Here is a 26111-nt window from a genome sequence, read left to right on the forward strand (position 1 = left end):
CGGCCTTTCGCTTGTCTTCCATAACCTTAGCAGTCTCATCGTTGGAAGCTATCGCGGTGTATACAAGCTTCAAGATGTGCGTGCTTCCTTCTGGTACACTTGCCTTGACTGCAGACTTGCCCCTATGGAGCTTCTTTGCAATTCCACATGTGCGCAAGTCGATATTTAGCACGCATCAAACAACTCCTTCCTATATGTGTGTGACGCCTTGCAAATCCTGGCTTGAGTGCCAAGCTCCGACCATCACCACTTGCTCAAAGAACCAAGGGAACGGACAAAGGCCTCTCGGTGGTAGCTCCATTGCAAGCTCCGTTTAACACGTGAATTTTCTTTGACGCGTCCTTCTCGCCCAGTGGATGGGAAGCGGTGGCCGGTGCCCGTCGCTTCTTCTGTCCACCAATCCAGTCGCCAGAGCTGGCTATCCCGACGAAAGTGGGGTGCAAACGAGAGCAAGGAAGAGGGTGATGGACAGACCGAGACGCTCGGGGCGTACGTCGGCCGCCGCTGCCGCACCAACCCCGTCCACACCGGGCACACCGCAGAACGGGCAGTCGAGCGCCGGCGCGCTCTCGCGATCGCCTTCGACCTCGTCACTTGGACCGTATCAGCAGCAGCAACAGCAGCAGCGCCAGCCACAGGTCCCTTCGAATGCGAGTCCCAATGCACATCATTGGGCGGCAAGCAGCACCGCTCAGCGGGGGCCGTCGAACCACCATGTGCCAGCGTCGCACTACGCGAGCCCAAACTACCAAGCCGGACCTTCGCCGATGGCCTCGTCGCCCTTTCTTCCCCCTTCCGCAGCTGCAGCAGCCTCACCTGCTGCTGGACAACAGCCCATGATGACACCGACGCCCCAGTCGAGACCGCTGGCAGGCCCTGGGCAGGTTCCATTCCAAGGACCGGGGTATGCCCATCCACCTCAACCGAACGGGCACCCAGTGCCTCCAAACTCAAGACCACCAGCGCTGGGCCCATCGGTGTTCCCCGCCATGTCGCCATACCCCGAGAATGCCCCAATGGGCCGGAATGCGAATCCGCTGCCACCGCAGACGGCCGTTGGGCCTGGTCAGGCGCTCTACACGACGTTTGCCTCGCGCATGCAGACAGGCATCACGACGCTCATGCAGCCCATTCCGTCAGGGCCAGACTTGCAGGATGTGTTAGCTGTGTCGAGGGGGATGAGCACCTTTGGGACCGACTACGGCACAACGGAGCGGACCAGGGGCGGCGGCACCCGGAGGAGGGCTGCCGCTGGCATGACGTACTATGGAGAGGAAGGGAGCGACTTTGACGACGACGACGATGACGATGACGACGATGGTCAAGGGAGCGGCGTGGACGCAGAGAGGAGCAAGAGACAGTCGGCAGCAGGGACACCGGCAGAAGAGCGGAAGCCGCAAGAGGAGGAAGAGGAGGAGAAGCCGGGTGCCCTGCTGGGAATGCCGCCGCCGGGCAACAAGGTCTTTGTCAGGAGGGCCAACAAGGTCCATCCCATTGCTCACTCAGAGACCGACCTGCTCGAGCAGGCCGAGCGGGCCGAGTTTCTCATTCCCATCCGCGTCGAGCTCGAGACGGAGACGCACAGGATCAAGGACACCTTCACCTGGAACCTGCGCGAGCACCTCATCAAGCCTCGCGACTTTGCGAGAAGCTTTGTCCGCGACCTCAGCCTGCCCGTCGATCCATACACGAGCCTGGTGGAAGCGGCCATCATTGATCAGATCAAGCTCTACCAGTCGAGCGGAATCGACCTGGTCCACATTGGGCCCGCGCCTGGCGGCCCATGGGCTTCCAGGGCCAATGGGGCAAAGGAGGGGGTCGAGGAGAGGAGTGTGACATTGGGTGGAGCAGGAGCGCTCAGCAAGCTCCAAAGAGGCAGGAGGGAGTCGAGGCAGTGGGACTGGGGCTTGCGAAAAGTGGCAGACGACGTTATTAATAGCAGCATCGGGAAAGAAGTAGGGGAGAGGAAGAGGAAGCGGGAAGCGACAGAGGCCGGGGACGTCGTTCTGGGAAGCGACGGCGATCATGAGGACGATTTGAGGGTCATTGTCGATGTGAGTGACTCTTTTGAGTGTGGCTTTACGGATACCCGAGCTCCTCGCTAACCCTTCTTGCGCGGGAATAGTACGACGTGCAGATCTACAAGCACCACCTTCGAGACCGGCTCGAGTGGGACCTGGCCTCCCCGTTGACGCCCGAGGCATTTGCCGCCCAGCTGTCCAAGGACCTGGCGCTGACGGGCGAGGCGCTGCCCATTGTGTCGAATGCGATTCGGGAGCAGCTGCTGATGCACACGCGCGCGGCGCAGGAGTGCGACCTGATTGGCAAAGGTGGCGAGTACGCAAAGTGGCAGGCCGAGATCGACGATGCCGAGGCGGAAGAGGCTGAGAACCGGCGAAGGAAAGAGCTGGGTCTCGAGAGCCTGCCGTTGAAGCCGCTGCAGACGATGCCGGAAATCGTCGAGGAGGAGCAGGAGCCCCTGCTGGAGCTGGCGCCGCGGCGAGGCAGGCCACCAAGACGGCTCGTCGAAGAGAGGGAGCGACTGGAGCGAGAGAGGGAAGAGAGGTTGCAGCAGCAGCGCGAGCAGCTCTTGCAGCTCCAACAACAACAGCAGCAGGCCAAGGAGCAGCAGCAACAACAACGGCAGCAGCAGCTCGAACAGCAGTCGAGACAGGTTGCCGCCTCCGTGGCGCGAGACGAGCTGGGAGGGGGAGGAGGCGGCCCATCGTCTGACTCGGTACTTGCCGATGGTTCTGAGGGTCCCTCTTCCCTGTCAACCCCTCTCCCTAGACCACCGCCAACAGTCATTCTCCGCACACCGGCACAGCGAAAGAGCGTCGCGCAATTCTACCAGTCGCAGCTCACCGAGCGCGGGCCCAGGAAGCTCGAGGGCGTGTGGCGGGACTACCACGACTCAAAGGAGTTTGGCCCTCTGCTGGAGATGTTGACAGAAGAGGAGCTCGAAAGAATTGAGCAGGAGGCCATTCGAGCCAGCCGGTGAGTTTGTCATTTCACCCCACTATTCTTGGGATGTTCCCTTTCTTCATTTTGACTGACCGGCTTCATCCATGCTTCCAATCGCACAGCCGAGGAAGAAGAGATCAGCAGCGCAGTGTGCGAGTACGGAGACGCTGATGTAGGAGCAAAGCAAGCAGTGGTCAAGGATGAGAATGTAACTTTTTTTTATTACGTCTACTTCTCTTCTAGTACTCTATATGCTTCTCTAAACGGCAGCCAAGAAAAGAAGAAGGGAAGTCTCCCTGTCATTGACGAGTATTGCTCCGCTTACTTGCTGTTCTCGAGCTCGGCCGACGTGGCAAAGAGGTAGGGCTTGCCGCCGTCCTCGCTGACCTCGAAGGCCTTGAAGTTCTCGGTGGGCACACCGAGCTCCAGGAGCTTGGCGTAGACGTTGCTGAACTCGTTGAAGAAGGTGTCCTCGTCCTTTGCGTACCGCTCAACGTGCTTTTTGAAGCTCGAGTCCTCGACGAGGGCCATGTCGGTCGTGAGCATCATGAGGCTTCCCGTCTTCTTGTCGACGTACTGCTTTGGCCCGTTCCACTTCTTGAGCACCCAGGGCTCGGTGAGGAGCAGGTTGTAGTACTCGTTTGTGAAGCTCGTCGGGCTGAACGTCCAGGGGCCTTCGAAGCCGGACCGGTCTGGGTGACAGCGGCCGAGGGCGTGGGCACCCGAGAGGGCGACAATCTCCTGGTCGTTGAAACCCATGCGGTTGAAGATGAAGCGGAGGTGGTCGGGGCCCTTGTCGCCGTCGGGCAGCCGGCCGTCTGGGGTGCAGTGGTGCTCCTCACCGTCCTTGCGGCCCGGCCTCCAAGGCACCTTGGGCCCGCCCATCTCCTGCACGGCACAGACGCCACCCAGCGTCCACAGGTCCGAATAGGTAATCCAGGAGTGCTTTGCCTTGATCTCGTCCATGAAGTTTCGCGCGTGGAGCAGACCGGCGTTGGCGCCGTGGTCAGCCTCGGGCGCGAAACGCATGGTGGCGCCGTTGCTACCACCAGTCTATTTGAAGAAGAAGAAGATAGTTTAAAGGCATCAGTCTCCCTGAAAGATGCACAACAGGCAGACTCGAGACTCTGGAAAGGGACTCACCTTGGTGTCCTTGGAGTAGGTGCCCGAGGCGTGCCAGGCGAGGCGAACGAGAACGGGGCCAAAGCTGCCATCGTCGTAGTTTTCGTCCTTTTCGAGCTCGGCGGCAATCTCGTTGTAGACCTCCTGGTAGTCTTGCTTGCTGCCGACGCCCTGCTGCGTGACGCGGGCCTTGGCACCAGTCAGCTTGTTGGCGGCCCGTCCAGCGCCGACATTGAGTGCGTCCTTCTTGCCGTCCTGGTTGTAGAAGTAGAAGCCCGCGCCAGCGGCACCGAGGATGCCCACGGCGGCAAGCACGTTGGTGCCCGAGACGGACGAGCCACCAGACGTGCCACCAGCGGGCGACGTCGCGTACGACCGCCGGGCCTGCTGCTGGACGAAGCGACGGGGAAGGGCCGCGGTCCGGCTGCTGCGAACAGCGGGTGCGCCTGCTCGGAGCGTGCTACGGAATGCAGTCGTGGATGCCATCGCTGGACTTGCTCAGGGAGTGGTGATGTCTGGGGAGGTGAAGAGAGGATAAAGAAAGAGCAGGAGGATAAGAAAGATATGGCAAAATTGATTGGCTGAGTTCGCCCCCCGGCACCAAAGAGCGGCGAAGCGGCGTCTCGTTTACTTGCTACATCTGTCCACCGGCCTTTCGGCGTGTGATTGGACAAGTGCACGGTCGTCTCTTCTGCCATTTGTAATCACATCATTTCGTTTTCTATCCCCTTCGCTGCAAACTTCTCTCTCTCTCTCTCAAAGCTGTCTTGTCTTTTTTTCTTGCGAGACGGTTTTCAAGTTTTCCTTCGCCTGTCTAATTTCACGACCGAGAAATGAGCGCGCGTAGGCTTGGTATTATTATTAAATGTCCGAGCCCTATCTGATTCGCCGACGAGGGAAAATCATCGTTTGCTTCGGCGTTCCCCCTGTCCGAAACAGCATTCATGCTTCAGTGCGGATCGCCGACGATGGCCTGGTATGCTGTTGCAAGGCCAGACCTTGCCAATCCCGTATCGGAAACGGACCAGCAAAGGCAGCGTCCTTCCGTCCGGGCGTAGCGGCGAGCAACAATACGCCTCGACCAGGGTCTTCTTATCGTGGCTTTTCGGAGCCGTCCGGAATTGATGGATGGGCACGTGGCACATGCTCTAGTGGCAGGTCACCTCACCGTGAAGAGAGTAGACGGTCTGATGATTGTGAGACGACGCCGCTTGGGATGAGCTCGCACCAGGGCGATATACGAGGAACTGTCCAGAGTGCTGCCCATATATCGTTTAGATACCTCGCTGTGACTAGCACCATGCTGGCGGACTTAATTGGGCTTCAGCATGCCAACCACGATGAGCGCGACCGCATGCAGTGTGGTAATCCCCGAGTCAGAATAAGCAGAGCCTGTTGGTGGGTAGCATACTTGTGCTGCAGCGGCGGCGGAAGCGATGCCTCGATGGCTGCCTAGGGAATCTTAGAGTCACTTTGCTCGACATCATCTTCCACAGAGCGAGCACATATGGCTGTCTTGTAGAATACCGATAGGCTCCTGTACTTGATCATTGACTGTCTCTGACCTCTGAATGTTGCACAGGCTGAATATTGAGGCAATGTACAGTACTTTTGTTTAGCGAGCAAGTTGGTAGCACGATTCGACCTGATCGTGAGCAAGGCCATGAGCACTACGCTCCTCATGTCCTGCGTGTAAAGCAGACATGCCTGACCACTGCCCTTGCACTGCAAGACTAGCCAGAAAGGTGCACACCGCAGCTATCTCCTGCCTGTGTCCTGACTCTGATCACTTTTAAAGCTCAAAGAACAGAAATGAGCCTCTCTAGGGTAAAGTCAGGGCTGTCGATGGCCGCACCGAAAACCCGGCTCATAGACCGATGTTGCCGGGCGCGCAAGCGCGTCTTTGCCTTTGCTGCATTTGTGACTTTTCAGACGAGCGCGATTGGCTCCGCAAAACTTCTCCACGTCGCATTCATCCAGCGCTCGCTCTCTTCTCACGCACTACAACGCTTCATCTTGGGAGGAGAAGAGGTAAACGACGCACGGAGCGGCTAGTGCGAGGCGAGCGGACGTACAGACAGGGACGATGCAGGCCTGCTCTTGTCCGTCGACGTCGGCCTTTACGCTCAACTCCCCCGTGTGGGATACGACGCAGCCACAGCAGCGAGCATGGGTCGGGCCGGCTTTTGCTTATGCGCTCCCGCCGTTGCTGCAGAGCGAAGGCAGAGATTCAAGAGCCACGACAACGACATTGCCACCGCGACTTCAGCAGCAGCAGCTCCTCGTTGTCCAGGCAAAAGATCGACATCCCCCAGTATGCGAGACAGATGAGTTTGGGTCCCCTGCGAGAGCACAAGACGTCAATGCAACTGGCGGCGGAGACGGAAGCGAAAGAGGGAAAGGCAGAAAGGGAAAGAGTTGGAACTACATTGTGCGAAGCGGCATTGCTGGAGGCGTAGCGGGATGCGTGGTGAGTAGCATGGCTGTCAACCTCCCCCCAGGCAACCCCTTAACAACTCTTTCCGACCGGACACTCCCACCAGGCAAAGACGGCCATCGCGCCTTTAGATCGAGTCAAGATCCTTTTCCAGGCACAGAATCCAGAGTACCAAAAGTACAGCGGCAAGTGGCTCGGCGTCTTCAAGGCCGGCCGAGAGATCTTCAGAGAGCAGGGCCCCATGGCCCTCTTCCAGGGACACAGCGCCACACTCCTGCGAATCTTTCCCTATGCCGCCATCAAGTACATGGCCTATGACTCGCTGCACTTTGTGAGTCCTCCGCTTTCCCCAGTGTAGCCGCTCGTCCTAATCGCAAGTCCGATGAGCAGGTCCTCATGCCGACGAAAAAGGACGAAACGGCGGGCCGCCTCTTTCTGGCCGGGTCAGCGTCTGGCGTCTTGTCCGTCTTTATGACCTACCCCCTCGAACTCATTCGCGTCCGGCTCGCGTTTGAGACGAAGCGGAAGCGGCAAAAGGGCAGCTTGCTGCGCATCATAAAGAAGATCTATGCAGAAGGCGCGACCGAAGCGCCCTTCTCTGGTGACGCCCGTCGCAGAGCCGCACGGAGTGCTGCGATGCAGTCTGCCAATCTGAGCACGAGCGCTATTCAGAACCAGGCCATCGCCGAGGGTGCCACGGCTGCCTCTCCCGTCCCTACGTCGCCCAACCCAAGCGTGGCGGCTCAGACGACGAGCAAGCTCCTGACGCAATACCCGCTCTTCAAGTTCTACAGGGGCTTCACCGTCACGGTGCTGGGCATGATTCCTTACGCCGGCACGTCCTTTCTCGTCTTTGGCCGATGCAAGACGCTGCTCCAGACGGCGTTCCCTGCTCCGTTATCGACTGACGATGACGCCTTGCGGCAAAGAAGGCGGTGGTGGTGGCCCTCCAAGACGATTGTCGACCTCGGTGCGGGCGCTCTGGCTGGTGCCATCTCGCAGACAGCCGCCTACCCGTTCGAGGTCATCCGCCGTCGGCAGCAGGTCGGCGGCATCATCCGACCGGGCAACATGCTCGGCATGTCCGAAACCGCCCTCTGGATCTGGAGGACGAGCGGCTGGCGAGGCTTCTACGTCGGCCTCAGCATCGGCTTCTTGAAGGTCGTACCCATGACCAGTATTAGGTGAGTAAAGGGAAAGCTTCCCCGCACGCCTCGCCGATGCACGGCTGACCTCTTTCTCTCTCCTTCCGTACACAACAGTTTCGCCGTTTGGCTAGCGATGAAGCGCCAGATGGGCATCTGATTTCGTGTTCCCGCACTGCAACACATGTATACACCCTAGAGAAGGATCGCTCAATCTTCATTCAATGCTTTGAGGAACGTGTGACTGTACAGTATGGAGGCTGTTGGGTATGAGTATGCTGTGTTGTGCTGCGTCTAGATAAGCTCATAAGTGTTGTTGACCTGCAGGTGGTACTTGACGGACTAGAGACGCTTGATGCCCCTCTTCTTTATGCTTTTGGAAGCCTCCTGAGGCAGCTCGCTTTTGCTGTCGATGGCTGAAGCGACCATGCTTGCTGAGAGCATCGGGGATGCCGCCACTTTGCCCGTTGCGATGCTGACATCTGCTCCTGGCTTTTGGCAGGGTGTGACCTTTTTGGACGCCTCTCCGAAAGAGGCAAAGGTGATTGTATTGGAAGAGCTGCTCGCCGACAGAGGCGGGGGGCCTACTTCAGCTGCGGTCGCTGCCGCTGTCGCTGCCATTTCCTCGTCTGCTTTCGATGCCGCGAGCTCCGACTCGGTCAGAGGAAGGCAGCCTGGTCTTTCGAAGGCATGCGTTTTTGTCCAGACTCTGGCTGTGTAAGCGTAGTCTTCGTAGGCCTGAAAGGAGCCCGTCAGCAACCGTGAAAGTAAAGAGAACGGTCGCAGGGACGAGGAACTCACTTCTTGGAGCAGCCGGCCAGCATCGGGATCCAACGCGCTGTCTGGATTGGGACTGATGAGAAGGCACTTGATAACGACGAGTATGTGTTCAAGGCCGTAGGAGGAGGACCAGTCCTTTTTCAGAGTTGAGACGCAGATCTCTCCTTTGGACGAGACATTGGGGTGAAAGACTGCATGGTCGCTCTCTCGTCAGCGCAGGTGTTGATGATGACATCACGGACAACTTACTTTTCGTCTTCATGGTACCTGGATGAGAGAAGACGAGGAGTAGGTCAGAGAAAATTGATCGCAGGGTGTCGGTGAGCAGGGGAAGCAAAGGCTCACAGAGAGGGGGCGAGGCGGGGAAGTCGACGCCGTTGAAGTTGAACCCGACCCGAAAGAACCCGCCCTCGTATGGCGTGCCAGCTGGGGTTGCCCAATCGTCAGTAGTGGTCCAGATGGTAAGTTAGCTGCTGTCCTCACCGGGTCCTCTGATCCAGCCCTCGACATCGAGCAGGTGCCCCTCGCCCACCTCGATGCCGATGCCGTCCGGCGGGCTGCGCTGGAGCTTCACGAGCTCCTTGCTCAGCTTCCGGAGCGCATTAGGAGCCAGCGACTGGTGAAGAGCGAATCAGTCTCTACCTGTGCGTTCGCCAAGGCCGAGCATGTCAAGCACGTTCACTCACCATGTCTCGCCCACCGCTCGATCTTTTCGCGAAACGTAATTTGATCCTCAAGAACAACACGTAGAGAGGAAATTGCAAAACAGCCGGAAGTGGAGCAGCGCGTCCTACGGCCTGCACGTGTGGCGCGAGGACTCATCGGGACAGAGAGCAATGCAATCTGGTGTTACCAGGCCCTCGTCTCGACCACACAACGACTTCGTCCAAGGAGGAGGGTTCTCCTTCTTCGAAGTCGGCGGACCTGCTGTGAGACCATTCTGCTCCTCCATCTCACTCCTCTTGTGCTATTGCCAGTCTGCACGCCGCCGCCCGACCGGATCCCTGTCCCGCCACGCAAACCTCGACGGTGCTCCAACGCGTCCCGTTCAGGGTTCAGTGCGCCTCTCCTCCCTTGTGCTCCGTCCGAATCGACTGTTGAGACCAGCAAGGCTGTTTCCACTGCATCTTCCATCTCACGGAAGGATCACACATGAGCGCCATTGGGCACACAATGGCCTCCATGCCCCACGGACCTGATGGCACCAAGGGACGTGGCGGCAGTGGGGTAAGCGCGCCCAGGACTCGGAGCAACCAAGGAGGGGGACGTGGCGGTGGTAGGGATGCTGGCAGTGGAGGCGAGAGCGGCGATGGCAAGCACAACAGTGCCCATGGAACTCCAAGAGGCCAGAATATCAATCATGTGAGTATTTGCGACATTTGCTGCACGTATCAACAAGTGGCCTGACTTGGCAATGGCAGCTTCTCTCCTTTACCTTGCCTCCTCGAGCGCGCCCTCCGCCGCCACCAGTCGCGAGAAGATCTCGTCGAGGCGGGTACTCTGCACCCTTCAACAAGGAACGTGAGTGATGATGATGCCGCCCCCGCACAAATGTGCATCTGCTAACCCAGCCTGGGCAGGCTACGTCAACGCGCAATACCGCTTCCTGGTCAAGCCCACTGGCGATTACACCGCCTTTTTCGCAGATGCAGACATCTACTTGAACTGGTCCGACATCCTGACTGTCCTCATACCAACCTCTTCCGCCTTGTCGAGCGCGTCATTCGCATCCTCGTCGAATCCGAGCAATCCGGCCATCGACACGCACGAGGGCGGCGCCTGCCCCATCTGCCTCAGCCCGCCCACTGCACCCCGCATGACAAAATGCGGCCATGTCTTTTGCTTTCCTTGCATCCTTCACTACCTCTCCATCTCCGATGTGCCCTCCGGATCCACCACTCCGACTGCCTCTTACCACGGCCACTTTGTTCCTGGCGCAGCGGGACATCGAGGCGGCATGTCTTCTACACCGCCGTCGAGCCTCTCGGTCCCCAATACGCCACCAAAGTGGAAGCGATGCCCCGTCTGCTGGGACTCGGTGTACGCACACGATCTCAAGGCGGTCCAGTGGTGGGATGCGCGGTCCATCGCTCAGGTGCATGACACTCACGAGGATCGCGATACCCAATCCGAGCGCCGCAGCTCCAACGAACAACAGATGCTTTCGATGCGTCTGATCGAACGACCTCATCTCACCACCCTGGCTCTTCCCCAATCTTCAACTTGGCCGCTTCCCTCGTCTTCGTCTTCATCTCTTGATGTCAGTCACGTCCAGCCTATCATTGCTCAACACTCGGCTCCTTGGCACTTCCAGCCAGACGTCATGGCTTTCTGCAAGTTCATGCTGGCGACACCCGACCTTCTCTTTGAGAACTTGTCGCACAACCTCGACGAACTAGAGGCTGAGCGCTCTCTATTGACGTCCTTTGGTGGAGGTGGAAGCTATGACGATGGAGCGGGCTTGCGCTTTGTTGAAGTGGCCGAGGCCAAGGTGCGAGAACAGATGGGCAAGGTCGAGACGGAGCTCAACACACCATCGGTGCGCAGCGCAGTTGGACTGGCCAAGAACGATTTAAAGGAGCACGAAGAGGTTGAGCGAGGAAAGAGAGAACGGGATAACGAAGCTCTCAGCCGGAGAGAGAGGAAGAGGAGAGAGAGGGAGAGGGAGAGGGAGAGGGAAAAGATAGACCAAGAGAGGGCTGGAGAAGACGAGGGAGAAAAAGATAGGGATGGAGAAGTAAATGTGGTTGGAGAAGGTGCAGATGCAGGTGCAGCTGCGGACTACATAGCCTTTAGGGCCGTGTCTCAAGGAGGTGCCATGACACCAAGACCCAAGGCCGGCGGTGACACAAGTCCGAACAAAGATCGAAACGATGCGCAGCTTGACGATGGCGTTCGTCGAGAGTCTAAATCGTATGGGAGAAATCGGCGCAACGTCAATCCACCGGCGCCCTCCAACTCGTCCTTTCTCTACTTTCAAGCTGCTTCGGGTCAGAACATCTACCTGCACCCGCTCGACATCAAGGTGCTTCTTTCGGTCTTTGGATCCTACAGCGCTTTCCCAAGAAGTCTTCGGCTCAAGATCCAAGGTGCCGACGAAGGGAGTATGAACGACGAGCTCAAGAGGCGATGCAAGTACCTCGGTCATCTGCCAAAAGGTACTGACGTCGTCTTTGTCGAAGTTGATTGGGAGTCGATGACGAGTGTGGAGGGAGAGGAGGAGGCGCTGATCAAGAAGGCGACATTAAAGCCGTACGAGCAGGCGCTGAAGCAACGCAAGAACAAGCGAAGAGACCGAGAGAGGCGAGAGGACCGGGCAAAGAGTAGAGCAGAAGAGGCAGCTGGAGTTCCAGATGCGGCAGCTGCGCGAATGTCAAAAGGAGGAATTCCGACAAGAGGAACAGCCACCAATGGCACCGCCTCTCTCCATGGTCTTCTGCATCATCAGCACCATCAGGGAAGCCCAGACATTCTTGGAAGCAGCCTCGGAAGCAGCACAGGTGGCAATGGAGCGCAGAACAGCTTGTCGGGGCTGGACACGTCCTCGTCTACTTCTGATTCGCCCTCGTTCAGAGAGGCGGCCCTGTTTGGAGCCGAAAGAGAGTTCCCAATCCATCCTGTTGGCGAAGAAGACTTTCCAGCAGTGCCTGGTGGCGCGACCCTCGATGATGATCGAGGCGACCGCGAAAGCCAGCAACCCCGGCCTGCGCAGGCAGTTCCCTCGAGAAAGGTCAAGACGACTGTCTGGGGCACACCGGCGCCGTCTTCCTCGGGCTCCTTTGCCAACGTTTTGCATTCCAGCTCACGTGTGGGGCAGGCACCGGAAGAGGAAGGACCAGACTGGGATGCTTGGCTAGAGCTGGAAGAGGACTTTATCGTGGGAGCTAGGAGCGGAGGCAACTCGGTAAAGGACAGCAGAGGGCTGAACCGACAGGTGAGAAAGGGCGCCGGCGGTGGGCCGCAGGGAGTCAAGGCCAACACGGGGGTAGGCTCGAGCGGCGGTGTTGTGTCGATAGAGGCAAGGGACGGGCCGGCTCTTGGCTTTGGGGAAGAAGACAAGAAGCCTCATACACCGCCGCAGGAGCCGGGACCTGGCGCAGGAGCAGGCGCAGGAGCAGGAGCGGGCAAGAAGCAAGCAAAGAAGAAGAAGCTGGTCTTGACCTCTGGAGGAGGTGGTCGAGGGGCACGGTAGGAGGAGGGCGGTTTGGAAAGTATTTCATCATCACTATCGACAGCAGTAAACAGCATCATTCATGGTACTTTTAGAATCAAATACATGTTGAAGACGTATGGACTCACGAATTGGTTCCAGTGCGATCATATCCCCTCGCTAGCTTGATCACACACAAAAGAAATGATGTCCAGATAAGAATTGCTAATGTGCGAAGTGCGTCTTGATGACTGTACTGTACAAATACATGAATAGATGGCGAGAGGAGAAAGGTGCTGCAGCGCGCCTTTAGCCGTTGAACTTGAACCGATTCCTCAGACGCTCGCCCTTTGCGTACAGCACAATGGGCACAGGAACGGCCAGGAGGGCAATAAAGGCAATGATGCTGCTGCCCCACCCGTAGCCGCATTGGACAAAGAGCTGTTGGCTGAAGAGGGGAAAGACGGCGGCAAGAATGGAGCGGACCAAGACGGCACACGCTGTGGCGGATGCGCTGTAGGGTATGAATGCGTCGACGAGATAGACGAGAATGGACTGGAATGGCAGGATAGAACCCACGCCAACCAGGAAGCTGCCGACGAGGGGAAGCATAAAGTGCGCACGAGACTCGGCGGCCCAGCCAAAAACGAAAAGACCGCAGGGGAGAATGATCATGCCGAGCAAGCACAGCGGAAGGCGATACTCTGGCCTTCCCTTTAACGGTGGCTTCGACGTTATCAATACTGGGGCTGGCTGTGGAGAATCCACGGGGGAGGACGTGGAAGAGGCAGTAACAGCAACGGCTGCAGATGAAGACGGCCCAGCTTCGTTGCCGCCCTTTTCGAGATCTCTTGCCTGGGCTTCTGCTGCCGTCTGCCTTTTCTCATTTTCGAGCTTTGCGGACTTCGAAGACGCAGCCGCCTCGAGGCTCTTCAACATCTTCGGTCGAACTTCTTCACGATCCAAAGTGAAGAGGAACCACCCGAGGCGACCATCGGCGAGTACCAGGCGTGCGTAGATGGTATCCTGGAGCAGCACGTTGATCGTTGCGGCCGTGATGAAACCGAGTCCGAGGCCGAGGTAGGTGAGGCCAGCTATTCCGTAGCCCCAGTTGTAAGTGGGAAGGATGATGGGCGACGGCGAGTCCGGTGATTCTCTTCGCTGGAAGAGAAGCGGGTGCTGCGTCAAGAAGAGGAAGATGGTGCCGTAGATGTAACCCATGTATACGCTGAAGATTGCGCAGATGGGGTTGGTGAAGAGGAGGCGGAACGGTCGGGAGAAGGCGAGTTTCAGCTTGGTCCTCATCTCCTCACTTGGTGTGATGAGTTGTATGGCACGGCGGAGAGACGCGACCGAAAGGGGCGGCGCGGGCGCGTGAAGAGCGGCTGGTGGTACATTCGCGTTGAGGGCCAGCTCGTCGCGGTGCGCCTCGACTACGTTGGCGTCGACCACGGCGTGGGCGGCTAGGATTTCCGCATTGCGCAGATGCTCCTTGACGAGCCGCCCGCGTTTCTTGCGCAACAGCACAGGGCCGAATGTCTCTCGCAAGAAAATGGCCACAATGATGGCAATGGCCCCCGACAACTGCGCGATGATAAGATTTAGACGTCGCGCTCACGGCTCTCTTTATACTGCATCACTCACGATAGTCAGGATCCAGAGCAGCCACCGCCAAGACCGGAGTTCTTGGGCAATCCAGCCGCCGGCAATTGTACCGCACACGGGGCCCAACAACGGCCCGAGACCATAGAGCGACTGTGCCTTTCCCCGCTCGTTTGGCGCAAACATGTCGCCCTTAAATGGACTGATCGTCAGCTCGTGTGAGGAGAAGCAGAGCGCGCCATCAAGATATGGGGCCTTCTTGTTGCAATTTTCTATACTCACAATGCTACCAGCACCTAAGCTGGGGCCGGCACTTCCCGCGGCACCGGCCATGAAACGGAGAAAACAGAGGGCTGGGAAATTGTCGACGAGTGCAGTAGAAATGTTGAAGAGGATAAAGATGAGGCTGGAGACGAGATATACGGGTTGCCTGCCCTTGAGCTCGCTGGTGGGCGCCAGAACAAAGGGACCCATCCCGAGGCCGAGGACAAAAAAGCTGACCGGTAACAACGAGAGAATTCGAGAGCGAAGATGATATTCTATATCGATGAATAGGCTGCCGGGCACCACGACGGAGGAGCCAAGGGGGCTGATGAAGCCCATAAGCGAGATGATGGCGACCATTGACCATTTGCGGTGCGGGGACCAATTTCTGGGGTCTTCAAAGCCCTGAAGCTGTACCGTAGAGGGATCGAACGGTGCCGGTACAACCGCATGATGCTGTTCCTGTTGCTCCTGCTCCCGCTCCTGCTCCTGCGTCGGCTTTTCGTTGCTGGTTATAGTTTCCACCATCACCGCAGATGGCGCTCCCCCTGGTTTAGACATGTGTTCGTAGGAGGTGAAGAGGGGAGGAAGGTGTGAGTCCTTGTTCAGGTCGACATCGCGCACGGCCAAATGAAGGGAGAAGAAAGTATTCCCAGGCAGGTGAGAAGCAAGCCGCCGGCAGGCAATCGTGCAGGACGAGGCTGCCTTGCTTGGTTATTGCTCGATCTCTAGGCCCTTGTATCGAGTAGTGACTGAAGACAAGGGAAGCCCTGCCGCTCCTCTTTCTTCGCTGTAGCTGTAGCTTGCAGAAATCGTGCTAGTAGTAGTAGTAGTTGTTGTAGTAGTAATAGTAGAGCTGTCGGCGGAAGAAGCAATTGCGAGCATGTCGGGAAGACCCCATTCTCTCGTACGACGGGACTTGCCGAATCGTGCCGTGCCGTTTGCAGCACAGCGTAGCCCAGTGACAAGGGAGAAGGGAGCGGAAGGACCCTAGGCAGAGGACCCGGTCCCGGAACGGTAGTGTGCTTTGGCTGCGCAATACTACTCGTGCGCGGCTGCCTGTCGTCAGAGCCGAAGGCTCAAGGATAAAAGGCAATGAATGAGAATGCAGCCGGGGGGGAAAGGCAGGTAGATCATTAAAAAAGTGGCTGCGAAGCCGGTCGGCATCCTCGGCACAAAAAGAAGCTAATGTTGAAGCCAAGACAAGTCAGGAGGCCTATGCGCACGTAGTGCCTATTTATGGTCGAAAAACCGTGATTTATCTAGAATTTTTTCCGCTCAAACGCATGCTACCTGCTGCAGGTGGCCTGCTCAATGGTACAGTACATTTGCAAGAGAGAAGAAGAGTACCTCGAGCACAACGCCATCATCTTAGGTACGTGCCATGCGAACAGGTTGTGATGCCATGCATTTTGCACACAAGGTGTGTGGGTGGCCGCGGACGTGAGGCGGAATCGGATCGGGAAGCAGTAAGAAAAGTGGCGGACGGACCGGGACGGTGAATGAAATGTCTCGGCTGGGTTGTCCAAAATGAAAGAAAGTCCAAAGAGCGACATGAATAGAAAGAAAGGACATCGAGATTGTCATTTTGGTAGTGTTACAACATCAGTGAGCGCGTAGGGAGAGTGGAGGGAGTGAGCGAGCCGGCAGACGGCATGATTCTAGCTCAGCTCAAAGCCGCTTGCCGCAAGAGCCACAGCCAGCTCCGAGTCGAGATAGGAAGAAATGGCAATTTGGTCCGCCAGACCCTTTCTACGCCGCGTCTTGAGCGTGACATCTCTCGCCAGCCCCAGAGCAGGCGCGGGCTCGAGCGGGCGAAGCTTGATGTCCTTGTCCAGTGGGTCGCCAGGCACAACGGCATAGTGGCTGAAGACCTGCAGGCAAAAGGCCTGCCCCTGCGTGTGCGTCCGAAGATCCGTCTCAAAGCCGTTTGCGTCGAGAACGGGAATAAATGCACGAACGGTGAAGAGAGGGCTGCCGGCTTTGGGAACGTCTTGCGTCACATGGCCTCGTCGTCTCGCCAAGACGGTGTAGACGGCCGAGACGCAGTCGGCGGGCGCTTGCACCTCGACAAAGTAGATGGGCTCCATCAATCTCGGCGTAGCAAGCAGCATCGCCGCATAGCATGTCCGCCTAGCAGTTGGGATCAGTTGACCACCACCACGGGCGATTGGCTGATCGGCGAGCTGAGCGTCAAGGATGCGGAACTTGACATTGCGCACCGGCTCATCTGCCAGAGGACCTTCTCGCGTGCCCCACTGGAACCCTTGCTTGATGCTCTCACGGACCGTGTACAGGAGCTTCTTGTCGACCTCGGACGGCAACGTATCGTCGACGAGGATGTTTGGCCCACCATCGTCAGGTCCAAAGGCCCAGATGGACCTCGAGGCGAGGAGATCCCAGCCGTACCTCTCCTGGAAATGCTTGCCAAGTTCTCTAGGTGGCATATGGATGTTCACCCGTCCTGATTCGATGTCCTCTGCGATGCCCTTCTCGAGTGGCTCGGCGATGATCGTGATCTTATTCTTTCGGTTGGGCGTTTGAGCATAGCACTTGACAGCGCTCGTCTCGACGACTGTCTCTGCAAAGCGCACGACGGGGTTGCTGATCTTGATCTCAATTTCGCCGAAGAGCTTCCGCAGGTCATGCATGACGCAGTCGAGGTACAGCTCGCCGGTGCCCAAGATGATGTGCTCACCACTCTCCTCGACCTTTGTCACCGCGAGTGGGTAGCTCTTGTTGATCTTTCGCAGGCCTTCGAGCATCTTTGGCAGCTCAGACGGCACCAGCGGCTCGACAGCCACCTTGAGCACTGACTGCGTCATGTGGGACAGTGGCGCGATGATGTGCAGATCCTCCGGGTCAATGGAGGATGCGACGACGGTACCAGTCTTTGTGATGTTTGCGTCGACCCCGCTCAACGATGCCCAGCACCCTGCCGGAATGCCCTCTGACTCGACCGAGTAGCGACTCTCGTGTACCCACACGCCTTCGACAGTCGCCATGACTGAGTCTTCGTCGTCGTCTTGCGAGAATCCTTCGCCAAGCACCCTGACACGATCGCCCACCTTGACAGTTCCACTGAGTACCCGACCCAACGCCCTGAATTCGAGTGCGTCCGTTGTCTGCAGCAGCTTGGAGACGCCAACCACCAGGGGCCCGTCTGCGTCGCATGCCCTCATCGACTCGTACAAGCTTCCAGCCTTGGGACCGGTCCAGATGCGGTCTATCTTTTTGGCAGCACCTTCCTTGGGTGAGGGGACATTGTCGACGATTATGTCGACGAGGCCAGTGCTTTCGCCGAAGAAGTGACGCAGAACAAGTTTGAGGAGTGGCCGGACGTCGATTTTGAAAACAGCTGGTCTAAGGTGGATACCAAGAGAGGAAAGTGTTGCCCGGAGGCTGTCTGTGTCGCTCGAAAGGACCTGCGTATAGAGCTTGTAGAGTGGCTCGAGGATGAAGTGGACAAAGGATCGCTTGGCTTCTGGGTCGGGGGCCTTTCTAGAGAAGTTGCGCGACTCTGGGCTGTAGTAGATATTACCCCAGAGACGCTTGGCGAATTCCTCGACGTCAATGCCTCCGTAGGTGTCGGCATACATTTGTGCAAAGGATCGCAAGGTGAAGCACCAGCCAGCTTGTGTCGAGGCAAAAGCAACATTGCCCCTTTCGGGTCCGAGCTTCCGCGCGGGATCAGTATCATGCGAGGCAATGACATTGTTGACTTCGTCGATGGCATGGCGGATCTTGAAGTAGGCTTCCTGAGGTGGCAAGCGGAGCTCCAGAATGAGCCGGTCGATCTTGTTGAGGACCAGTACGATGGGGAGTCCCTCTCGGATGGCATGCTTGATGACGGCCTCTGTGCCCACCATTACGCCCTCAATGACATCAACGACGAGAATGATGCCATCAGCCACCCTGACGCCCGCCGCTACCTCGTCTTGAAAGTTTGGGTGGCCAGGGGTATCGATGAGGTTGACGAGGTAAGACTTTGACCTGGTATTCGACAGTACGAGCGAGAGGGGCGAGGACTTGATGGAGATCCTTCTACTCCTCTCCAGAATGTGCGTGTCGGTGTAACGCATGCTCCTATCTACGTCTTCCTCCATTTTGTGCGTCTCGAGGACAAGCATGTCCATCAAAGATGTTTTGCCGTGGTGTAGATGACCGACGACAGCGACGTTGCGAACCATGTCGGGAAAGCTCATGAGATTCATCATGAATGCACGCTCGAACCTTGTTTCGGGCAAGTCCTTCTCCTCTATGGCAAATTTGCGGATCTTGACCGGCTCGACAATCGGTTGCGTCAGCGGCTGCGCATCCTCCTCCTGCACCATGGTCTCTACGTCGTCGCCATACACCTCGTTGGCTGATGGGTAGTACTTCTTGTCCTCGTGCAGAACGACAGCGTTCTGCGGTGCCTCATCGACCTGCATCAGCGCCAGACCTTGTTCCTCGGTCCTCTGCAGCCTCGCCCGCGCGGCAGCCCCATCATCCATATCATCATCGTCGTCGTCATCGTCGTACCCTTCCAACGGCGGTGGCTCGTCGCCCATTCCTTCGAGCGGCGGCAACTGCTCCTCCTCCTCCTCCTGGCCGCCCACATCCGAGCCTGCATCGGAGTCCGACAGCGCTCCGATGTAGTTCCCGAACTCGTCGTAATCGTCCATCTTGCTCGCTTCCCTTCCTTCGCAAGTCAGTCTCGAGAAGCAAGAGAAAATCAAGCATCCGCGTCGTCGTTCCTTCTGAACAGGTACTGGCTTACATAAGATCTGAAAAAATAAAAAATAAAAAATAAAAATCATGGGCGGTGGCGCGCCCCCTCATTCCTCTAATCTCGATGCGTTCTTTGATGGTGAGACACGACCAGGAAGAACTGCATCAACTAGTCTAGAGCAGCTAGAGTTATAAGGTCAACTGGTCACAAGAGCAGAAACGACAGCGGACCCTCGACTAACCAGTACGCACACCGTTTCCTTCTCCCCCTCCCATCTCCGAAGGCGCACACTATCAATAAAGATGGCTCAAGCATTTGCAACGGCCCTTGCAAGGCAGCAAGCAGCCGCCAAGCTCACTCCGAGCTCCATCATGTGAGTCTGGCAAAAGTGCACTCACGCCAAGGAAGGGCGAGAACGCATGTTTACTGATGCTGGATGGCCTTTATCAGGATTCCCATTATCCTCCGCACCTTCTCGCCCCTACCCCCGCTCCTTTCGTTTGCCCTACCGGCCAACGCCACCATTGGGCTGATCCTCTTGACGCTCATCCAGCAGCTCCGGCTGCCCGCCAAGGTGGCCCAAATGCTGCGTCTCACGCGTCTCGGCGGCCAGAGCGTGGCCACCAACACGACCGTTGGCCAGCTCGGGGGCATGCAGCTCGTGCAGACGGCCCAGGGCCCCGCGTATGCGGTCCAGCCGCTCAACCTCGAGGTGCGCATGGGCATCCGCGGCGGAAAGGGCGGCTTTGGCTCCATGCTGCGCGCCCAGGGCGGCAAGATGAGTGCAGGTCGGCGCAAGAACGGCGAGGAGAACAACGATAGCTGCAGGGACCTCAATGGGCGCAGGCTCAGCACGATGAAGCAAGCCAAGCTCCTCGCAGAGCACCTGGCCTCGCAGGACGAGCGGAAGCGCGAGATGGACATGAAGCAAAAGGCAAAGTACGCCAAGCTGGAAAAGATGCTGGGAAGGAAACCGAGCGGGGCAAAGGACTTTGAGGAGGCGGCAAGAAGGCTCGACGAGCAGGGCGGTGCGCTCGACGACGACGACAGCGACGGGGTGGAACGAGAAGAGGGAGACGACAAGGGCGAGGGCAGTTCGAAAGGCTCAGGAGGAGGTAGTGGCATTGGCAGCGGCGTGACAGCAACCAAGAAGAAGGGCAATGAGCAAAGGGGAACGAAGCGTGAGCGAATCGACGACCACGAGTACATTGAGCAGAGCAGGGAGATTGTCGACAATGTCCGAAGTGCCGTGGCGGCAGCCATGATGAAGAACAAGAAGAAGAAAAAGACAACAAAGCAGACTACCGCTTCTCCAAGCCACGGCGAAGCTTCTGCATCTGCATCCCAACCCAAGGCTCAGACTGCTTGATGCAGCTTGGGAGTTGTGCCACATCTTACGATTCGTTATTCCCCACATTGCAACCTTTTGTTACATAAACGCCTCGCTTTCAGACCTATACGACACAATGATGCCATGATTAGATCACTACTTCCCAGGCAGCAACGCTGTGAAAGGTCCCGGGTCTGCTTGCCTCGTGTTCGCTATGGCCTGCTGCTGTTGAGGCGGGGGCATTGGACTGAGCCAGTGTGGGGGCAGACCCATGGGTCCTTGCGTGCCGTTGGGACTGCTGTACGCGTGTGAAGAGGATCCTGGGTAGTCCATCATCTGTTGCGGGTGATAGTATCCTTGCGGTGGCCGGGAGAATGGCGGCTGTTGGTAATGATGGGGTGGCGGTGGCATGGTAAGGGGAGGAGGACCACCCCAATGTGGCGGAGGAGGCGGTCGCTGAGGGTGCTGTGGTCCCGGCAAAGCTCCGTACATGGCCGCCAGGTGTGGTGGAAGCGGGCTCACTTCATGCGGTGCATGAGGAGGAGGTTGATGTGCAGTCCTCGCATGGGGGCTTGAGCCATTGAGAACAGCAAGCAGGCCGTTGGAATCCTGCGATGGAGCGTCGGCATTGCCCTGCTGTTGCATCTGCGACGAGGGTGCTGCGCCAAAATTGAGCATGGCCAGTAGGCCAGACGTCTGAGCGTCGTTCGACAACATGGGAGGAGGCTGCTGTTGCCATTGTTGTTGCTGTTGCTGCTGCTGCTGCTGCTGTTGGTGGTGATGTGGGGCCGCATAGTGTCCAGGCGGCAGCGGAGGCGGCGGAAGGTGTTGCTGAGGTGCTGGTGCAGGCGGGAAGCGAAAGTCGTTTGCACGCCGCCGCTGTGCCTCCTCCTCTTCCTGTTGCCGTCTAGTCTCATCACCGCTGCGACCATTCAGCATCGACAGCAGGCCGTTAGAAGGCGCGTCTGTATTTTCTTGAGCTGGCTGAGCAGCTTCTCTCAAAGGCTCGTTGAGCTGCATTTGTCCGCCGACCAGATTGGCCAGCAAAGCATCGCGTTTCCGAGCACGCTCTCTCTCCTTTTCGTCGACTGGTGCTGCTTGAGACTGAGCATTGGGCTTGTCCTCCAGATGCTTGCTGGGGTGACCAGCCGAGATCGAAATGGAACCTCCAGCAGGGCTGATGAGATCCAGCAGGCTCTTTTGCTGGGCTGTGTTCTGCGCTCGCGGCGCGGGCAAGGGCGAATCGAGGGGTCGGTGGAACGTGTTGGAGGGAAGAATTGGTGGGAATTGCGCCATCATCGCTGGCGTTTGCGCAAGCTGTGACACACCATATTGCTGCCGAGATGTCGGCGGTTCGGCGGTGCCATTGAGAAGCGAAAGCAGCATTGCTGATTGCCCTTGTCCAGGTGCGCCTAGTTCCGAGGCTTTACCCGCGCCCGCATTGAGAGCGGCCAGTAGCGCAGCTGTGCCGCTCTCCCGATCATCCAGCTGCCGAGATGGGGTAGATGTGGACGGCGTCTGGCTCTTGAAGGTATGCTGCGGCGAGGAAGCGTAGCCAGTCTCTGATGCAGAAGACGACGAGCCTCTGAGAAGGTCGAGGAGCTGCCTGCTACGTGCATCTCCCTGTGCCTCGATCATTTGCGCTCCTCGACCCTGCATTGGCAAAGACGGTGCCGATGCGCCTGCGCCGCCAGCATTGCCTAGTCCGAGCAATGCCTTGAGACCGTCGGTAGACGCCTCTTCCGCTGGTTGCAGCTGTTTACTCATAGAGGACGCTGCAGACGCCGTGGGAAAGAACGTGCTGCTGTCTGGAAACAAGAGCCCCTGAGACGGTTTCGCGGCTGAAGAGGAATGCCCGTTGCGCATAGCTGCCGGTTCCTTTGGCGCTCCTTTCGGCGTGGCTCCACGCAATGCTGCTGGTGCCGTGGGTGGGTCACTCGACTGGGCGAAGAGGAAATCACTGTCCGGCGGTGCGATGGCTGGCCTGTAGGCGTGCGAGGCTTTGTTCTCGTTGATCCATTGCTTGAGCTTGGAAATGAAGGGCGAGATGAGGTAGAATTTGCCTCCCATACCGGCTGGTGGCGCCTTGTTCTTTTTCCACGTCGGCAGATCCGACAGCTTGAACCACGCAATTTTCTGTGCGGAAATGAGACACCTTCCCTTCAGCAGGCTGCGAGGAAGAGAAACTCCATTGCGATAGCACGCACCGAAATCTCCTTTCTCGTGAGCGTCTCAAAGTGCGTCGACTCGTCAACACTGGGGACTATGTAGAGCTTGATCTTCTGCTCGCGCATCGTCAGCTCCATGAAGTCATTGGAGTCGTGTGCAAGAAGAGGCCCGCAGTCAAATCCCGTTTCCTCGTATACTTCTCGGACGGCGCAGTCTCTCTCGCTCTCCTTCTGGTTGATTTTGCCCTTTGGGAAACCCCACGCCGAGCTCGACTTCCACCCTTTCACGAGGAGGCACTGAAGAAGAGGACAAGTCTTGGTCAGTCTGATGGTTGAAGAGAGCACACGATTGTGAGAAAGGTAACCCACCTTGTCCCAAGCTCTGTTGAGCATCACGACGCCGCAGACGGGCACCCTCGTCTTGTACTTGAGAAACTCGTCAAAGGCCGCCTCCAGGTCCTGCTGGTTCTGCTTTGTGGACGATGCCGAGATATAGCGCTGGATGAGCGGGACAGTCATGGCCGATGTATGCAGCAGATAAGACGAGAAGCGTCGAAGCGAAAACGACGGTAGCGATGGATTGAGCGGTCGCAGAAAATCCTCATAGAACCAGTGTCTTGTGTAAGAAGAGCAGGGTGAGAAGCCGAGCGTCTCTATCTTTCGCTCTCTATTCTGCAAGACTCACGCCTGTTCGACTTGGAAACATATTCGCTCGATGCTGGCCAGCTCTTCGGCAGGTAGGTTGACAATGAAGCGGCTGCTCAGATCTTCTAGCACTTCTGCGAACGAGAGCGAAGCATAGGCCGATGTTGCGGATGAAGACGAGGCGGTGGCCATCTCGCCTCCGTCTACCGCTCCAGCCCCTGCTCCTTCAGCCTTTGCCCCTTTTGCCATGGCTTTGACGCTGCTCCTGAAAGGGATCTGTTACTTATCGAGCCTAGGTGTCGAGCAGTGAAGAAGAGAGAGAGAGCACTGCGAACGCCGAATGCGCCAACGACGAGCTTCGAGCTCAACTCCACCTTGAGCGCGTACTCACGTGTCTATCTATAAAACAGAGCTCGCCCATCACAGTCAGAGTTAGAAAGGACGGAAAACCTGCTTCCGCTTTTTGCCATTTCCCAAGCAGTGGTAGTAGCAACAAGTAGTCCTTGCTCTACAGCAAGAGACAGGTAGGACACGAGAAGAGGAATAGGGGAGAGGTTGTGTGTGAACAGAAGAAAGAATAGAAATGTGTACAAAACAGTGCTGAGATTGTTATATTTATTGTCCATATGCTTGCAGTATTTCCCACCCATCGAGTCGATCCTCGAGCTGTTTTTAGGCCGTGAGGGCAAAGGCCATCGAGACGAGGGCGATGAGGGAGAGGACAGGGACTGCGGCAGAAGCAGGAGCTGACGAAGAAGTAGTCGTCGACTGCGACTTCTGGCTGCTGGAGGCCGAGCCGCCGGTCGAGTCACCCGAAGCGGACGTCTCTGAGGCAGCAGCGATGGGGTCGTAAGAGGCCGAAGGCTGAACCTTGATGTTGGACGAGGTGGGAATACCAGAAGGCTCGATGTTACCCTTGACGTAGTCGGCGAAGTTGGGGTAGGTGATGTCTTCGGGGTAAGGCTTCGTCTCGTTCATGCAGGCCGTGATGGGGACAATGTTCTTGAACTTCTTCTGGATTTGAGGGTAGAAGCTCATGAACTCGGCCATCGTCTCGGCGTCAATTTCATGGGTGAGGACGATGTTGCCAGTGGTGCTGTAGTCCTTGCTGAGAATCTTGTTGTAGTTGGCGTCGATAGATGACTTGGGAAGCGTACCCTGCGGCTCGATCTTCCAGTCGTCGGTGTCGTCGGTCCAGATGTTGGTGGAGAGACCGAGACCTGTGGCAATGGCGCGGACACGGTCGTCGACGTCGCCAAAGGGAGGGCGCCAGCAGCGGGGGGTCACGCCAGTGATATCCTTGATGGCCTTGGCGGTGTAGTAAAGCTCGGCAAAGACGGTAGGGTTGTCGAGCTGGGTCATGTACTGGTGCGACCAGGTGTGAACACAGACGTGGTGTCCCTCGACGATGCCGCGCTGCGCTTCAAGGGGCCAGTCCATGACATTGGAGCCAATGTAGAAGAGCGAGGCCTTCTGCTTGTTGTCGCGGAGGAAGTCGTAGAAAGCGTTGTGGGAGCAGTTGGGGCCGTCATCGAAAGTCAGACCCCAGGTTTCGGGCTCAGGGCACTGGTAGATGTCATCAGGGATCTTTGAGTGCTTGGGCGTGACACAGTTGTTGTAACTCCACCAGCAATCGGGATCCGACTTGCTGTAAGTGGGCGTGACGCTGGTGAAGTCGCCCTTGCCGCCAGTGCCCTTCTGCTTGACGTCCGAAGGAATGATACCCGACTGCTGAATTTCATTCCAGACATTGTTGGCCGCAGTGTCGCCAGAGACAATTGCAGCCGACTGCCACACGGTGGGGAATGAGCTCTTCATAGCGGCCACCTCGGGCAGCGAGTAGGCCTGGCACTCCTGAGCGGCCACGGTGTTCGTGGCGGCCGAAGCCTCGTCCGTCACCGAAGGCGAGGGGGCCCTCTTGACATGGGTCAGGCTGCCCGCACCGTGGGCATCCCGCTTGTCCATGAGGTTGTGAGGCACACCGCGACCGATGTGAGCCACGGCCTGGCCTGCCGTCGACAGGGCCAGGGCGGCAGCGACGATGGAGTACTTCATGATGGGAAAAATTAGATGAGATGAAACAGAGCAGTGATCGAGAAAACCGTTACGGTAAAGAGAGTGTCGTTGTCGTCAGCGCTTCGCTCTTGTCGAAGCCTGGTTCAAGGAGTGTCGGAGACGCCAAAGCGGGGTGGGGGAACGGAAACAGATCCTGTTGTTGATGGTGGTGGTGGTGGTAACAGAGAGAGGGGCTGTTAAGAGAGGAGAAAACTCTGACCACCTCAGCCCACCCGTGGCTTCGTCTTGCGAGACTGGCTGCCTCCCCGTTTACGCACGACAGCCCTCATTGCGCATCTCAAGCGAGCTGCCGGCGGCATTTGTTTGGGGACCTTGTGCAAAAATAAAAATTAAAGCGGGAAACCGAGGCAGTACAAAATCAGGCAAGGGTTTTCGTATCCTTGCCGCATGCCATCGGCACAGGCGAAACCAAATGTAATTTAAAAGCAAAAAAGGAATACCTCTCCTACGCTACAAGGGAAAAAAAGGGGCCACCAAATTTCCAGCAATCGAAATGTTCTTTCCCCGGCGGCTTGCCTGTGCAATGCGCCCCTCGGCACAGCTGGTATGTCTGCGAGGACGACGACGGTTTCTATTCAGGGTACACCGGCCTGCGCTAGGCGCAACATCGTATCACTCTGCCCACTACTACTAGTGGGCCAGCGATCAATCAGGCATGAGGAACGGAAAGGAAAATCACCGTACTCTTGGATATCGACGAATTAGATTGAGAGT

At 57.5% G+C, this 26111-nt stretch overlaps 11 protein-coding genes across 11 annotated transcripts; 5 read left to right on the forward strand and 6 right to left on the reverse strand.

Annotated features, from left to right (window-relative positions):
* The first annotated feature begins 67 nt into the window (after window positions 1-67).
* On the forward strand, window positions 68-3477 carry FA10DRAFT_109821 (hypothetical protein). Its single transcript, XM_025517862.1, has 3 exons — window positions 68-2054; window positions 2126-2997; window positions 3087-3477. The coding sequence occupies exons 1-3, from the start codon at window positions 357-359 to the stop codon at window positions 3133-3135; spliced, it is 2619 nt and encodes an 872-aa protein (XP_025377501.1). The 5' UTR covers window positions 68-356; the 3' UTR covers window positions 3136-3477.
* On the reverse strand, window positions 3286-4572 carry FA10DRAFT_286016 (putative cytochrome c peroxidase precursor; the record flags this gene model as incomplete). The annotated part of the gene is made up of 2 exons (XM_025524043.1): window positions 3286-4017; window positions 4108-4572. The coding sequence occupies 2 exons, from the start codon at window positions 4570-4572 to the stop codon at window positions 3286-3288; spliced, it is 1197 nt and encodes a 398-aa protein (XP_025377502.1).
* FA10DRAFT_109554 (hypothetical protein) lies at window positions 4565-5632 on the forward strand. Its single transcript, XM_025517861.1, has one exon. It carries the CDS (start codon window positions 4952-4954, stop codon window positions 5540-5542), a length of 591 nt encoding a protein of 196 aa, XP_025377503.1. The 5' UTR covers window positions 4565-4951; the 3' UTR covers window positions 5543-5632.
* Window positions 5633-6029: 397 nt separating this feature from the next.
* On the forward strand, window positions 6030-7899 carry FA10DRAFT_266798 (putative LEU5-mitochondrial coenzyme A transporter-member of the mitochondrial carrier family). The gene is made up of 4 exons (XM_025521643.1): window positions 6030-6556; window positions 6630-6854; window positions 6914-7707; window positions 7786-7899. Exons 1-4 carry the CDS (start codon window positions 6173-6175, stop codon window positions 7826-7828), a joined length of 1446 nt encoding a protein of 481 aa, XP_025377504.1. The 5' UTR covers window positions 6030-6172; the 3' UTR covers window positions 7829-7899.
* Window positions 7861-9217, reverse strand: FA10DRAFT_109895 (UBC-like protein). The gene is made up of 6 exons (XM_025517863.1): window positions 9135-9217; window positions 8932-9064; window positions 8794-8874; window positions 8698-8715; window positions 8470-8639; window positions 7861-8406 (listed from the first exon to the last, which is right to left on the reverse strand). Exons 1-6 carry the CDS (start codon window positions 9135-9137, stop codon window positions 8011-8013), a joined length of 801 nt encoding a protein of 266 aa, XP_025377505.1. The 5' UTR covers window positions 9138-9217; the 3' UTR covers window positions 7861-8010.
* Window positions 9218-9305: 88 nt separating this feature from the next.
* FA10DRAFT_266800 (hypothetical protein) lies at window positions 9306-12803 on the forward strand. Its single transcript, XM_025521644.1, has 3 exons — window positions 9306-9810; window positions 9870-9969; window positions 10029-12803. Exons 1-3 carry the CDS (start codon window positions 9622-9624, stop codon window positions 12638-12640), a joined length of 2901 nt encoding a protein of 966 aa, XP_025377506.1. The 5' UTR covers window positions 9306-9621; the 3' UTR covers window positions 12641-12803.
* Window positions 12804-12907: 104 nt separating this feature from the next.
* FA10DRAFT_251750 (MFS general substrate transporter) lies at window positions 12908-14992 on the reverse strand (the record flags this gene model as incomplete). The annotated part of the gene is made up of 4 exons (XM_025519622.1): window positions 12908-14026; window positions 14096-14182; window positions 14243-14392; window positions 14483-14992. 4 exons carry the CDS (start codon window positions 14990-14992, stop codon window positions 12908-12910), a joined length of 1866 nt encoding a protein of 621 aa, XP_025377507.1.
* Window positions 14993-15854: 862 nt separating this feature from the next.
* Window positions 15855-19166, reverse strand: FA10DRAFT_241030 (putative ribosomal elongation factor EF-2). Its single transcript, XM_025519231.1, has one exon. It carries the CDS (start codon window positions 19129-19131, stop codon window positions 16126-16128), a length of 3006 nt encoding a protein of 1001 aa, XP_025377508.1. The 5' UTR covers window positions 19132-19166; the 3' UTR covers window positions 15855-16125.
* Window positions 19167-19321: 155 nt separating this feature from the next.
* Window positions 19322-20669, forward strand: FA10DRAFT_266802 (hypothetical protein). Its single transcript, XM_025521645.1, has 2 exons — window positions 19322-19551; window positions 19629-20669. The coding sequence occupies exons 1-2, from the start codon at window positions 19481-19483 to the stop codon at window positions 20545-20547; spliced, it is 990 nt and encodes a 329-aa protein (XP_025377509.1). The 5' UTR covers window positions 19322-19480; the 3' UTR covers window positions 20548-20669.
* Window positions 20665-23570, reverse strand: FA10DRAFT_286023 (DCP2-domain-containing protein; the record flags this gene model as incomplete). Its single annotated transcript, XM_025524044.1, has 4 exons — window positions 20665-22644; window positions 22716-22973; window positions 23046-23292; window positions 23362-23570. 4 exons carry the CDS (start codon window positions 23568-23570, stop codon window positions 20665-20667), a joined length of 2694 nt encoding a protein of 897 aa, XP_025377510.1.
* Window positions 23571-23752: 182 nt separating this feature from the next.
* On the reverse strand, window positions 23753-25654 carry FA10DRAFT_266804 (glycoside hydrolase/deacetylase). Its single transcript, XM_025521646.1, has one exon. It carries the CDS (start codon window positions 25374-25376, stop codon window positions 23994-23996), a length of 1383 nt encoding a protein of 460 aa, XP_025377511.1. The 5' UTR covers window positions 25377-25654; the 3' UTR covers window positions 23753-23993.
* Between the last annotated feature and the right edge of the window lie 457 nt (window positions 25655-26111).

Source organism: Acaromyces ingoldii, assembly GCF_003144295.1.
Source record: "Acaromyces ingoldii strain MCA 4198 unplaced genomic scaffold FA10scaffold_3, whole genome shotgun sequence".
Lineage (NCBI taxonomy): Eukaryota > Fungi > Basidiomycota > Exobasidiomycetes > Exobasidiales > Cryptobasidiaceae > Acaromyces > Acaromyces ingoldii.

Coding starts and splice junctions, on each gene's coding strand:
- FA10DRAFT_109821 (XM_025517862.1), top strand. CDS start 357: ATGGGAAGCGGTGGCCGGTGCCCGTCGCTTCTTCTGTCCACCAATCCA. Junction 2,055..2,125: donor ATTTGAGGGTCATTGTCGAT/GTGAGTGACTCT, acceptor GCGCGGGAATAG/TACGACGTGCAGATCTACAA. Junction 2,998..3,086: donor GAGGCCATTCGAGCCAGCCG/GTGAGTTTGTCA, acceptor CCAATCGCACAG/CCGAGGAAGAAGAGATCAGC.
- FA10DRAFT_266802 (XM_025521645.1), top strand. CDS start 19,481: ATGGCTCAAGCATTTGCAACGGCCCTTGCAAGGCAGCAAGCAGCCGCC. Junction 19,552..19,628: donor CTCACTCCGAGCTCCATCAT/GTGAGTCTGGCA, acceptor GGCCTTTATCAG/GATTCCCATTATCCTCCGCA.
- FA10DRAFT_109554 (XM_025517861.1), top strand. CDS start 4,952: ATGTCCGAGCCCTATCTGATTCGCCGACGAGGGAAAATCATCGTTTGC.
- FA10DRAFT_266800 (XM_025521644.1), top strand. CDS start 9,622: ATGGCCTCCATGCCCCACGGACCTGATGGCACCAAGGGACGTGGCGGC. Junction 9,811..9,869: donor GAGGCCAGAATATCAATCAT/GTGAGTATTTGC, acceptor TGGCAATGGCAG/CTTCTCTCCTTTACCTTGCC. Junction 9,970..10,028: donor TGCACCCTTCAACAAGGAAC/GTGAGTGATGAT, acceptor CAGCCTGGGCAG/GCTACGTCAACGCGCAATAC.
- FA10DRAFT_266804 (XM_025521646.1), bottom strand. CDS start 25,376: ATGAAGTACTCCATCGTCGCTGCCGCCCTGGCCCTGTCGACGGCAGGC.
- FA10DRAFT_109895 (XM_025517863.1), bottom strand. Junction 8,875..8,931: donor GGGCTGGATCAGAGGACCCG/GTGAGGACAGCA, acceptor GGGCAACCCCAG/CTGGCACGCCATACGAGGGC. Junction 8,407..8,469: donor CTGGCCGGCTGCTCCAAGAA/GTGAGTTCCTCG, acceptor GGCTCCTTTCAG/GCCTACGAAGACTACGCTTA.
- FA10DRAFT_266798 (XM_025521643.1), top strand. CDS start 6,173: ATGCAGGCCTGCTCTTGTCCGTCGACGTCGGCCTTTACGCTCAACTCC. Junction 6,855..6,913: donor CCTATGACTCGCTGCACTTT/GTGAGTCCTCCG, acceptor TCCGATGAGCAG/GTCCTCATGCCGACGAAAAA. Junction 7,708..7,785: donor GTACCCATGACCAGTATTAG/GTGAGTAAAGGG, acceptor CGTACACAACAG/TTTCGCCGTTTGGCTAGCGA.
- FA10DRAFT_241030 (XM_025519231.1), bottom strand. CDS start 19,131: ATGGACGATTACGACGAGTTCGGGAACTACATCGGAGCGCTGTCGGAC.